At 42.8% G+C, this 12,935-nt stretch overlaps 1 protein-coding gene and 1 long non-coding RNA gene across 4 annotated transcripts in view; one reads left to right on the top strand and one right to left on the bottom strand.

The window, feature by feature from the left end:
* Window positions 1–12,935, bottom strand: part of LOC117516023 (FERM, ARHGEF and pleckstrin domain-containing protein 1-like) — a 186,793-nt gene that overhangs the window by 36,495 nt on the left and 137,363 nt on the right. For 2 of the 3 annotated variants that reach the window (XM_034176876.1, XM_034176892.1), the window contains exons 10-13: window positions 10,911–11,077; window positions 9,658–9,726; window positions 7,116–7,191; window positions 4,010–4,220 (exon numbers count right to left, since the gene is read on the bottom strand). In XM_034176876.1, coding sequence (XP_034032767.1) covers window positions 4,010–4,220; window positions 7,116–7,191; window positions 9,658–9,726; window positions 10,911–11,077 — 523 coding nt within the window. The remainder of the gene's footprint in view (window positions 1–4,009; window positions 4,221–7,115; window positions 7,192–9,657; window positions 9,727–10,910; window positions 11,078–12,935) is intronic. The other variant, XM_034176884.1, reaches the window with a different exon arrangement.
* On the top strand, window positions 512–6,942 carry LOC117516166. The gene is made up of 3 exons (XR_004562323.1): window positions 512–739; window positions 4,423–4,428; window positions 6,931–6,942. It is a non-coding gene; the product is annotated as an uncharacterized LOC117516166 (long non-coding RNA).

Raw genomic sequence — 12,935 nt, 5'->3', positions numbered from 1 at the left:
CAACAGTCCAATGGCTTACACATTAATCACAATTCTCTGTGTATTAATCTAAATACAACCCAATCACTAAGAAGTTTCCAAATACATGGGGACGATCAGGTCAACAAATGGGCATTTGGGAGCACAGAGAAAAAAGAAAAGCCATTAACCCCAGCTCGTTCTAAACTAAAATCAAAATTATATTTTTAAAAAATCCTTAACCATCTCCAGCTATTTCTTTAAAGCCCTTCTATTGCACAAAACAAGCAAATATTTACAAAATATGATTCATAAAAAATGTGATATTGGAAAATGTTTAACAATTTAATGATCAGGAAGGCAGCATGTGTTTCACCCCACACAGTTCAATGCCACCTAAAAATCAAGATCAAGAGGTCTGATTTATAAAAGAGAAAGTCAATCACCAAAACTATCAGGTCCCTACAAAGGAGCAGACTAACAATGTGAATTTTAATATGCCCTATAAAAACACAAACTACAGTTCCACACATACAGAAGTATTTCATAACACCTCCCTGTACACTATGCTGACAGTGCATACACAGTTCATCATTATGGCACATTGCAATTAAAGGATCCCTTAGAACTTCAGCTACATGGATTCTGCAACAAATTTTTAGTAGCTACGTGGTTGTAGCTACAGGTACAAGACCTCTCCGCACATGTCTGGAGGTGGTACTGAGTGTGTGGCGCTCGCACACACTGAGCAGCTACAACAGAACTCTATGGAATTTTTTATGTATTCATTTATTCCATCACCTCAAGTGTTAAAGATGTTCAAGATTAGCTACGAGTCAAACTTAACACCAACAAACAGAATGCGTTTATTAATTTGGAATACAAAAATTCATTGTTTAGAGTTAATTGTTCCCAACCAGGGTTCCAAGCCCCTGTCAGGAAGGTGCCAAAGCTCACAGGGGGTGCCTCAGATTTTATCTGCTGTGATGTTGTCCAAATTAAAAGTGCCCATTACTACAGTTGTAGCAAAACATTTACTGGCCGATCAAACATCAGTAAAAGATTATTTTGACTTCTACCCCCCTTTGGATAAACCAAAAAAATAACTGCCAATTTTTTTTTTTTTTTTGGGGTGGGGGGGTGGGGGGGGTGGGGGGGTGTAGAATGAATTGCTTAATTTTTGGAGATGGGGGAAAGAAGCATGCACATAGAGTGGGGGAGATGAGACTTTCTGACAAACAAGTGGGGGAATGAGCTTTATGGAAAAAAGTTGGGAACCACTGCTATAGGGTGTATGGTGCGTCCGAAAAGTATTCACATGCTTCACTTTTTTCGCATTTTGTTATGTTACAGCCTTATTCCAAAATGGAGCGAATTAATTTTTCCCCTCACAATTCTACTTCCAACACCCCATAGTAAGTCCCTTCAGCTGCTCCCTTGTTTGCTCTCGGGGTCGCCACAGCAAATCCAAGGTGGATCTGCATGTTGAAATGGCACAGGTTTTACGCCAGATGCCCTTCCTGACGCAACTCCACATTACATGGAGAAATGTGGCAGGGGTGGGATTTGAACCCGGAACCTTCTGCACTGAAACTAAGCGCATTAACCACTTGGCCACCACCCCCTACTACCAACACCCCATAATGACATGAAAAAGTTTTTTTTGTTTTTTTTTTAATTATTAAACTTAAAAAAACTTTTTCACATTGTCATTATGGGGTATTGTGTGTAGAATTTTAAGGAAAAAATGAATTTCATCCATTTTGGAATGAGGCTGTAACATAAAATGTGGGAAAAGGACGTACTGTAATTTTACTTACCAGAGATAAAATGTGCAGAGCACAAATGGTGGTAATCCAAACATGGCCCCAAAATTTTGTCCTGCCCTCATTTACGGCTCCGTTGTGTCTCTAGGAATTAAGTACTGCAATACATTAATAGTTAATACTACTGGGTTCTGTTCTAGCTGCTCGAAGTTGGAGTACCACGCATTTGGGACCACTGCTAGGCAGGCGTGGAAATGCCTCATATGTACCTGCAACCACTACCACCTGGGATATAAGTATTCCACCTGTAGCCACTTCTTTATGCAAAGCTCACAGGATTGCATCCATGCTTTCAAAATTCATTCCCTCCTTGACAAAAAACAAGATTACGTTATTTTTACTAGAGTGTCAAGACAGAAATTATTCAAAAACTTTTGCATAAGGCCCTCATATTATGTACATATTATGCATCAATGTGCAGTTTGTAATCAATATCTAAAAGCTTTGAAACATGACAACCTAAGAATGTCTTTCCATTTTTAGAAAGAGGAGTAAAATAGCCATGAAGTGCCAAATATCCTTTAAGCTGTGTAGGACGTAATGCTTATCCCATCAAGAGTCTAAGGAATGCTGTGGCCTATCCCAGAATATATTGGGTGGAAACAGTCATCTAAAGACAGATCTCCAATCAAAGTCAACAACATGTTAACAAAAACAGATGACTCTTGTGTGAATAAGTAATTGTCCTCAAAATATTTGGTTATGTCACGATTTATCGCAGGTAACAACTGCTAATAGAAAACGTCAGCTCTGCCTTTTACTATTGTACGGTTCTACTGTAATTCAAATAGACACAAACAGGATTCACTGTCGTCTTCTATCTCTATCTTCTGGTGTTATTATCTGAGAAATACAGGAAAGCCTGATCAGAGGCTCAACTATTAACAGCATAACTACCCATCTGCCTCAACAGCTGAAAACACGGCCGCCTACGTCTTCCTCATTTAAGTGGTAACACACTTCTTTTTCTCCCTCGCCGCTTCCACCCTCCTTGAGCTGAAGACGTCCAAGGGAGAACTTGTTGGAAGGCAGCAAAGAAGAGTTCACACTGTTTGAGTTTACTGAACTTAAAGAGCTGACAGCAGCGGGATTGCCATACATTAATGGTTGGCTGTAGGCGCTACTACCTGTGTCCGATTCTGTATCACTAGTGTCAGTACCACTGCTGGTAGATCCATCAATCATTTGGACCGGCAGATTTAGATTATTCTGGTCTTTATGCACAGAGATGTTACCAGGCTTACCATGACAACCAAATAAGCGTTGTACCGTACTGGACTGTGGCTGTCCTGGAGCCAAGAGGTTGCCCGAATGATTGGCATTAATTGGCACCATTCTCCTCTCTACTGGAGCAGAGCAAGGAGCTTGGACAGAAGTTGCACGTGACCCAGAATGAAGTGCACCATGAATTGGAGTGGATGTCAGTTGGCTAAGAATTAACGGATCGGTGTCGGAACGGTTCCGCATATTGTTGTTGTTGTATGGTTTGGGTGAATGTGTTGGTGTGCGGTTTGACATAATTGGGGAGTAGCTGCTGTAGTGGACTGGCGGCATTGGGTTGGGGGGTGGTGGAACAGTGGGAGTCTCCACTGGAATACCTCCAGGACGTTTACTAAAATAATGGCCACCATCATCCCATCGAGTGACAGATCGTGACTGACCATTCATTGGTTCAGCATGACTGAGTGAATTTGTACGGTGGTGGAAACTGCTGATCACTGGGCTGGAACACTGACTACGGGTCCCATTTCCTAATGGTCTTCCTATTGCCACACCTCGCTTGTCTCGCCCCTGGAAGATTTCATCCAACATTGTGCTATGAAGTGGAAGGTGACCATGAAACAAGCTTCCATTTGACAAAATTTCATCATCTGTTAATTCAAGACTAAACTTGTCAGAGCCTGGTGAGTTATCTACAGTGGTCCGATTACCCAGAATGACTTGATGCTGTTGCTGCTTCAAGCCACTCATACTCTGCTGTTGATGCTGCTGCATCAACCCCTTATGGTTTGTGTGGTAGAACCCATTTACAAGCCCAAACAGACCCCCGGCACTACCACCATCATGCTTATTATATACAGAAGGCACATCCTCATTGCTGTCATTTACATTGCTGTGGCTACTAGAATCCTTGTTTTTTGTTAATTCATATTCACTGTCAACATCGCTGCAGTCTATGTAAGGAATAGAAGAGCTGCTGCCTTTGTTTGCCCTGCAGGATGGACCTGGATTGAGGAGATGCTGGTCTGGTTCTGATCCAGTACCATGGCGAGTCTGTCTGGACTGAGCTGGATCTGTACCAGGTGATGCAATTCTATCGTGGAAACCATTGGAAGGGGATATGGCCACTGGCAGTGCTTCAGAACCATTAGGGTCCACTGGATGGTTCAGTTTGGCTGAGTCAGGCTTGTCTGCCGTTAAGACAGACATGGCACTCTGCAAAAGACCAAGACAGTGGACAGGTTCACCAAAAAAACAAGATTAATGAGAGGAAGTCACAAAGAACAGGAACACTGTGACGACAAAGAAAAGAAACCCCACCTGATTTGCGCTTTTTGGCTTAAAAGGTTAAAGTGCTGCTCGTATGTTATTAATCTGCTTGTCATGGGAGCTGTAAATGAATAGCTCTTTATAGGAGATTTTAGTTTTGAACCCATGTGTTACTGTCAACCATTTTACAAACCCTGCTCCTGGAAATCACCTGCTCACCACATTTTCCATTTCTCTCTGCCCTGCCATCATCTGATCGGTCAACTCTGACATTAACCCCTTCTTTACTGGCTGAACACACTTGGAGGAGTTAATTTGCTGTACAGAGTCCAGGGGCTTCATGTACAAAGTGTGTGTACACACAAAAACATGGCATATGTCCTTCTCCACGCAAACGTTCAGATGTATAAAAAGTGAAATAATTGTTCCACTGCCAACACGTAAAGGTGATGCTGGGAACCATTAATAGTCTGAAAACAAAAGTCATCAGAGTGATGTGCACACCAGAGACACACTTATGACCAATTAGCACACCCACGTGTTTGCAATTATATGGACGAATATAAAAGCATGCGCAAAGTGATGCGTAAAATGGCATTAACATTGGCTACATTAGTGTTGTTAGAGGACCTTCCAAATGGTGCAATCCGAGGTGAGCGCGCATTCATGGAAAGCGAGGATTTACTTGCAAATGATGATAATTGGCTCATAAGTCGATTTCAATTACCAAGGTCACTGTTGCTGGAGTCGCGCGTAGAACTGCAGCCGGCCAAGAGTGCAATACAGCGAGTAGCCAGGCGGCTGTCTGTGTCCACACAGTTGCTGCTAACAATGGGCTTCCTGGCAACAGGGGCATTCCAGTGTGAGCTTGCCAAATGGTCAGGAGTGTGTCAGTCAACCTTGAGCCAAGCCATATCAGCTTTGTGGAATGCAATCATCCGAATGTCATCCAGATACATCACATTCCAACATTAAAGCACAATTTGCAGTGAGAGCCGGTTTCCCTAATGTGATCGGTACTATTGACTGCCCACATATTGCTATAAAGGGCCATCACATGATGAATTTGTTTTTGTTAATAGGAAACTCACACTTGGTATAAAATTTCTTTTCTGTGTTCATGTTGACTGACAAAGTGGGGATTCCCAGCTCCCAGGGCCTATTTAAATGAATTTGCATATTTAAATAGGAGTGTGGAAAGGGGGAGCTTGGTGTATGTGCAGGTGTGCTCAATTCCATGTTTTTTGTTGAACAAAAGGAACGGGCTTGGATCCATGCATACTCACACTGATACATCTGGATATTTTTGTGCTTATGCCAGCTCCTGGGTTTTGGTGTATGCCATGTTTCAGTAGGAAATCCACACAAGTATTTGTACATTAGGCCCCAGGTATGGTGGAAAATATGCAGTACAAATTATTTTTAAGACCAGAGTTGTTAATCAATGTAATAAACCATAAAATTACAAAGCTGCCCTTTACTGGCTTTGGTTCAGTGAAAGAATGCAACTTCACAGGTTATTTAGCTAAACCACATAGATATTCACAATTACTTGCAGCAAGAAAGTGTGGTGTTACGAATCACAAAGGACTGTCCATGTAACAACAGTGATGCAGTCACAGCTAGCATCAAACTTGGACAAACTGGTTTCATAAGCTCCATTAAGGAGCGTTAAACCGCATAAATAAGACAATGATAGATATTTTTGCACAAAATAATAATAATAATCATAACTATAACTACTATTATTACATTATATTATAAATTACATTGTATTATAAATACTATTACTACAGTCTTTGATCCATGTCATTCAATTAATATTACTATGACTGTTATAGTTTTACGACTAAGTACATTTAATTAACAAGAGCCATATCAAAATAATAAATGTTTGTTTCGGTTTTACTTTATTAAACTGAAACAAAGGGGGAGGTGATTGTCTAGTCATTAAGGCACTGAGCTTGAGACCAGAAGATGCTCGGTTCAAATCCCAGCCTGACTGGAAAATCAGTAAGGGCCCTTGGGCAAGGTGTGTAGTGAGTACCTTGTATAGCAGCACCCTCACATCGGGGTGAATGTCAGGCATTATTTGTAAAGCGCGTTGAGCGTCTGATGCAGATGGAAAAGCGCTATATAAATGCAGTCCATTTACCATTTTACCATTTAAAATAAATAAATGAACAAAATCATTCCATAGTAGCTTACATTGAAGGTAGTTTTTTTGCATTTCTTTTGCACTGCAGAGGAGTTCAGCTGTCAAGCATGTATACTGGATTGACTTCTGTGCAAATATATTATTGAGAAAGTATCAGATGGGTTTTTTTAGTATCAGGATCAGAGCCAAAAAACTTGATCTGGACACACCTACATTTAAATAACTAAAATATGAAAGCATAAAATCCCCAACCCTTTCACAAAGTGAATGTTGATTAATTTGTTTTAGTGAAATCTTGCTACCACTCCAAAAAGACAGTAAGTAGACATTAACAAACACAGCCAGCTAGTGGCTACCTGTAATTCCTCTTGATTCCATGTTTAGCTCTTCTGATTCATTTAGTTGTGGGCACACCTATGGGATGAGAACTAAACCACTATAATCAATGATACTTTCCTGGGTCTAGGCCCGTTAAAATGACTCAAGATGACCACTTAGAACTGTAATTCTAGTTGCGCCCACACTGGGCACTGTGTAAAACACCAGATTTGTGGACAGAGAGCAGCTCAAACAGGACGCCGTTTGTAAATCGAGTTGATGCACCAATATGTGACCTGCTCAAAAGAACAGTAACTGAAACCAACAACGGTGTCTAGTTTGTTTGTGTTTCAGATGTGCATTACCTCCTTTGGCACTTGTGATTGGAAGGAAGAAGACTGAGGAGACATGCTGCTAATGGACAGAATCTTGCTGTGTTTCCTGAGCAGACAGGAGGGGGAAACATGCAGTTAAACTGCAAGAACCAAATCAGGAAAAATAATCTGATGGTTTCTGTCCATGCAGGTCCCCCTGCCTTCACCGCGCATGCGTCATCAGCCGCAGTTCACAGATTATCAACTTGTTTCTGCTTAAAACTGCACTCCAGTCATCATCTTTCTCAGCGATAGATAACTGAAGCTTTTGTACAACAATCATTTCCACATAGACTCAGCATTATTTCATCATAAAAGTCAGAGGAAGCAATCAGAGCACATCAGCTACACGGACTGCTAGCTGTTGCGTTCACTGCACCTCAGTCATTTCAAAGCCTCACCGATTATGGCCTTGCTTCTGCTTAAAACTGACTTTAGAATGATTTAAGAGGTTTTACCTTGTCATCTGATGGTTAATAATCACATTCATCCATTTGATCACTTTCAGTGAAGAGAGTCCGTCTCAGATGAGCTGCTGTGGTCTGAAATGACGCATGCACAGCAGAGGCAGGTCGGACCAATTTTTAGGGGGGACCATTCGGTCTGCGACACCGGCACACCAGGAGGAAACCCACGCGCAAACAGGGAGAACATGCAAACTCCACCCAGAAAGGCCACAGGTGGAAATCGATCTCATGACCTTCTTGCTGTGAGGCAACTGTGCTAACCACTAAGCCACCGGGCTGCCCACTAAGCTACCATGCCTCAAAAGATGTGCACAAGTTACTCAGACTGTTTTGCTGTACTGTGGAACAAATTTTGCTTGAGAGGAACTTGACATGGAAAATATATTTCAGGAATAATGATGAATTTTTACTAGAATATGTATCCATGTGACAGATACAGCATAATATACAAGAGAACGTGCATTTTTACACATACATACAAAAATTCACATGATGGAGAAATTCATCGTCTTTAATCAGGGGCGGTCCTGGAGGCGGACTGCCGGGGCGGCATCGCGGGGGGGGGGGGGGGCAGCACGATCGTGCGGGGGAAAAAAAAAGGTAAAAAAAAAAAAAAAAACTGGGGTGGGGGGGGGTTGTCCTGACGGGGGAGTTCGCGGTTACAACGCGCTCAACTTTTGTTCAGAATCAGCTTCTTATCACTGGTAACAATGCGGCTTTCCTCTCACTCATTCATGCAGCTTCACAGTGCTTTAAACAGTGTGGACGCTGAGCGTCCACAGACTTCAATAGCGACACAAAGCATGCAGCGAAACGAGACGAGTCATTGGATAAATGCTGGGCTTTGTCCTGCCCATCGGATGCTCAGCGTGTCTGGGGGACTATGGGGCAGTGGGCTGGCCTCGGCCGGCCCGGACGCTCAGCTTCTGCATGATGATTGGATGATCTGTCTGAGGCTGAATCCCTTTTTGATTGACAGCGAAATGAGCGAATCAGCGATCTTTTGGTGTAAACATCCGCGGGAGCATTTTTTAATTTTCATTCTGTTCTGAGTTGAACCAGAGACTTTACTAATCCCCTTAGTGGCATTTTCTTTGTTAAAAACGACTAGCGACAAATCGAGCTTCTATTTCTGGTGTTTGTTTTTTTTTGTAGCTGCTTGTGTTTGGAGACTGACTTCTATCACTTTTTCTGACTTCTATCGCAGTTTCTGTCCCTACCGAGCAGCGGGTGCTGCTGAGCTCCTCCACCATCACAAAGCACTCACAGGCGGACAAACTTCACACTAGCCTCGCGTCAGTCCCAGCTAGCGAGCTAGCTAGGTAGCAAGCTGCACATAATGGCAGACAATTTGAATGTTGTGGACCAGATTTTGGTGAAGTCATTTGATAGTCTTTCTTACGAAGAAGCCATGGCTGCTGTCATGGCTTCAGCTCTCAATGGTTTGCAGGCCAAAGTTAAAGCAACAGCCCCCAGTGCAATGTTTGTGCATTGCTATGCACACAGACTGAATCTGGTTCTGTCTCAGGGGGCGAAATGCTTATCTGAGTGCAGAATATTTTTTGCATCACTCTCTGGGTTTGCCACATTTTTCTCAAAATCCACAAAGAGGATGTCTTTTCTTGAGTTTGCAGGCTGCTCAAGGTTGCCCAGAAATGCTCCTACTTGATGGAATTTCACATCACGGATAGTGAGCACTGTGGCAAACAATTATGATGCCCTCCTGCAAACTTTTGAGATGATCATTGCAGATAAGTCCATGGATGATGACACATTAGACTGTGCCAATTTCTTTGTGTTTGTTATTGCAGTAGTCATTAAAACCGGAAATTTGATCTTGAAAATAGCTGTTGTGAGTTAATTTGTGGGATTGTGGGTGTTCTGGACGAAGTTAGTGTTTTCATGGGTGGTGGGGCGGAGGTGGTGGCCATGTTAGTGTGCGCGGGGGGGGCGCACACAGGGGGTTTCGCCCGGGGAGTAAATCACTCTAGGACCGCCACTGTCTTTAATGATTTGTGGATGAACCATGCTGGCATTTTTTATTCAACACAAGGAAGCAACTTCACCTTTCAAATGGGATCTTCTTAAATTCAGAGTCTTTCACATAATCGATGATCTGCTTCTGGGTTCGACCGCTGCAAGGAAATGGCATGAGGAAGGAAACACACACACACACACACACACACACACACACACACACACACACACACACACACACACACACACACACACACACACACACACACACACACACACACACACATTAAGCCAATTGGCAACACTGGTGAAAAATAAGTGGTTTCAAAAGGAAAATAATTAAAATCCTTTACATTTTGGTTCTTTGAATGAACAATGTGTTCTTAAAAGCTGTTGCATCAGTTTTCTACAACAACATTATGTTGGAATTTTTCATACTGAAGTACAGGGGTGCCTCAGGGTCAGATCCAGGTCCACTGTTATCACTGTCTGCTGGCTGAAGAGCCAGAAGCAGGATATGAAATTGCATTCCATCCGTGGGTCCATCACACATACTTGTGCACAAAAACTTGAACAAAATTTATTTGCTTTTTACCAATGTTGAACAGAATGCCCTAAATTAAAATGTGAGCATAACTGAGTTTCACCAAGACCTTATAAGGACGCCTAATTCATTAAACAGAGTACCGATTATTGAACATATTAGCTCTTGGCAGCCATAGTGGTATTTTATTTATTTATTTTGTATTTGCCTGGATGTACTCTGCGGTCTCAGAGTGCTGGTGTTTTGTGCCTTCCTAGGGTGAAAAGTTTTTGGATAAGTCTACTTGTCAAAATCAGAGTGAAATTTAGTTGAAGTAATCAAGTTAAGACTTAAAACTCATCTTTTCTCTTATTTGGGAATAACATTGATTAGAAGTGAACGTTTTGCCTCTATGCTCGTCTGCTGCCTATTTTTCTATTAGTCTGTGCATTTTTAACCTCTTTATGTTCTAATCTGTTATTTTATAAATCAATTAGAAACATCAGATTGAAAGACTGATGAATAAAAAGTCATTCTCATCTGTTATCATCACTACAAACAGAAACTGTGTTTATTCATTCATTTATTTTCTACACCCACTTATTCCAAATAAGAGTCACAGGGCAGCTGGAGCCTATCCCAGGCATGACTGGGCAAGAGGCGGGGTGCACGCTGGACAGGCCGCCAGTCTATCACAGTGCGAAATTGTATTTATGCCGGACTAAAATGCACACTCAACAACAAACCATTGTGTGTGTGTGTTTTTTTTTCTTACCATCTTCTTTCCTTCCCATTCTGTGACCTTTGCAGAACATTTACCTGAATCGAAATGAGGAACCTCTGGTGAAGAGGATGGGCTTGGGTTTGGGCTTTGGCTCCTCAAAGAGTCTGAAGAAGGCGTGGTATTCTACACAGATCTTCCAGAAGACCTTACAACAGTCCCTGCTGGCCATAGCAAACTCCAGCATGTCGTGGTGGGTGTTCTGCTGAATGATACAAAGGCAGATCTCAGCGCACATGGCGGGAACAAGACACACGGGAAGCCATCCTGGACAACGTGATGGGTGTTTCTAGGGTTTGCGATGGAAAGGTAATGGGAAGATATAAAGAAAGTATGGTAAAATCAGAAATTAAAGTAGGGTTAAAAATATCCTGACCTTTCTGTAGCCATGTAGCTGGGAAGAGGAAGGCCTCATGCTTAGACCATGGCTCATTCTTTATCAAACAGAGCTACTGATCTGTGATAAAGCTGACAATATACCCTGCTATACCATACTAGTTGTTTGCATGTGGTATATATACACAACAAAAATATAAACGCAACACTTTTGGTTTTGCTCCCATTTTGTATGAGATGAACTCAAAGATCTAAAACTTTTTCCACATACACAATATCACCATTTCCCTCAAATATTGTTCACAAACCAGTCTAAATCTGTGATAGTGAGCACTTCTCCTTTGCTGAGATAATCCATCCCACCTCACAGGTGTGCCATACCAAGATGCTGACTATACACCATGATTAGTGCACAGTTGTGCCTTAGACTGTCCACAATAAAAGGCCACTCTGAAAGGTGCAGTTTTGTTTTATTGGGGGGGGGGGGGGGGGGGGGATACCAGTCAGTATCTGGTGTGACCACCATTTGCCTCATGCAGTGCAACACATCTCCTTTGCATAGAGTTGATCAGGTTGTCAATTGTGGCCTGTGGAATGTTGGTCCACTCCTCTTCAATGGCTGTGCGAAGTTGCTGGATATTGGCAGGAACTGGTACACGCTGTCGTATACGCCGGTCCAGAGCATCCCAAACATGCTCAATGGGTGACATGTCCGGTGAGTATGCCAGCCATGCAAGAACTGGATATTTTCAGCTTCCAACAATTGTGTACAGATCTTTGCAACATGGGGCCGTGCATTATCCTGCTGCAACATGAGGTGATGTTCTTGGATGTATGGCACAACAATGGGCCTCAGGATCTCGTCACGGTATCTCTGTGCATTCAAAATGCCATCAATAAAATGCACCAGTGTTCTTCGTCCATAACAGATGCCTGCCCATACCATAACCCCACCGCCACCATGGGCCACTCGATCCACAACATTGACATCAGAAAACCGCTCACCCACACGACGCCACACACGCTGTCTGCCATCTGCCCTGAACAGTGTGAACCGGGATTCATCCGTGAAGAGAACACCTCTCCAACGTGCCAAACGCCAGCGAATGTGAGCATTTGCCCACTCAAGTCGGTTACGACGACGAACTGGAGTCAGGTCGAGACCCCGATGAGGACGACAAGCATGCAGATGAGCTTCCCTGAGACAGTTTCTGACAGTTTGTGCAGAAATTCTTTGGTTATGCAAACCGATTGTTTCAGCAGCTGTCCGAGTGGCTGGTCTCAGACGATCTTGGAAGTGAACATGCTGGATGTGGAGGTCCTGGGCTGGTGTGGCTACACGTGGTCTGCGGTTGTGAGGCTGGTTGGATGTACTGCCAAATTCTCTGAAACGCCTTTGGAGACGGCTTATGGTAGAGAAATGAACATTCAATACACGAGCAACAGCTCTGGTTGACATTCCTGCTGTCAGCATGCCAATTGCACGCTCCCTCAAATCTTGCGACATCTGTGGCATTGTGCTGTGTGATAAAACTGTACCTTTCAGAGTGGCCTTTTATTGTGGGCAGTCTAAGGCACACCTGTGCACTAATCATGGTGTCTAATCAGCATCTTGATATGGCACACCTGTGAGGTGGGATGGATTATCTCAGCAAAGGAGAAGTGCTCACTATCACAGATTTAGACTGGTTTGTGAACAATATTTGAGGGAAATGGTGATATTGTGT

Source organism: Thalassophryne amazonica, chromosome 1 (genome assembly GCF_902500255.1).
Source record: "Thalassophryne amazonica chromosome 1, fThaAma1.1, whole genome shotgun sequence".
Taxonomy (NCBI): domain Eukaryota; kingdom Metazoa; phylum Chordata; class Actinopteri; order Batrachoidiformes; family Batrachoididae; genus Thalassophryne; species Thalassophryne amazonica.
The sequence above is the reverse complement of the archived record's forward strand: the minus strand, read 5'-3'. Positions and strand labels throughout refer to the sequence as shown.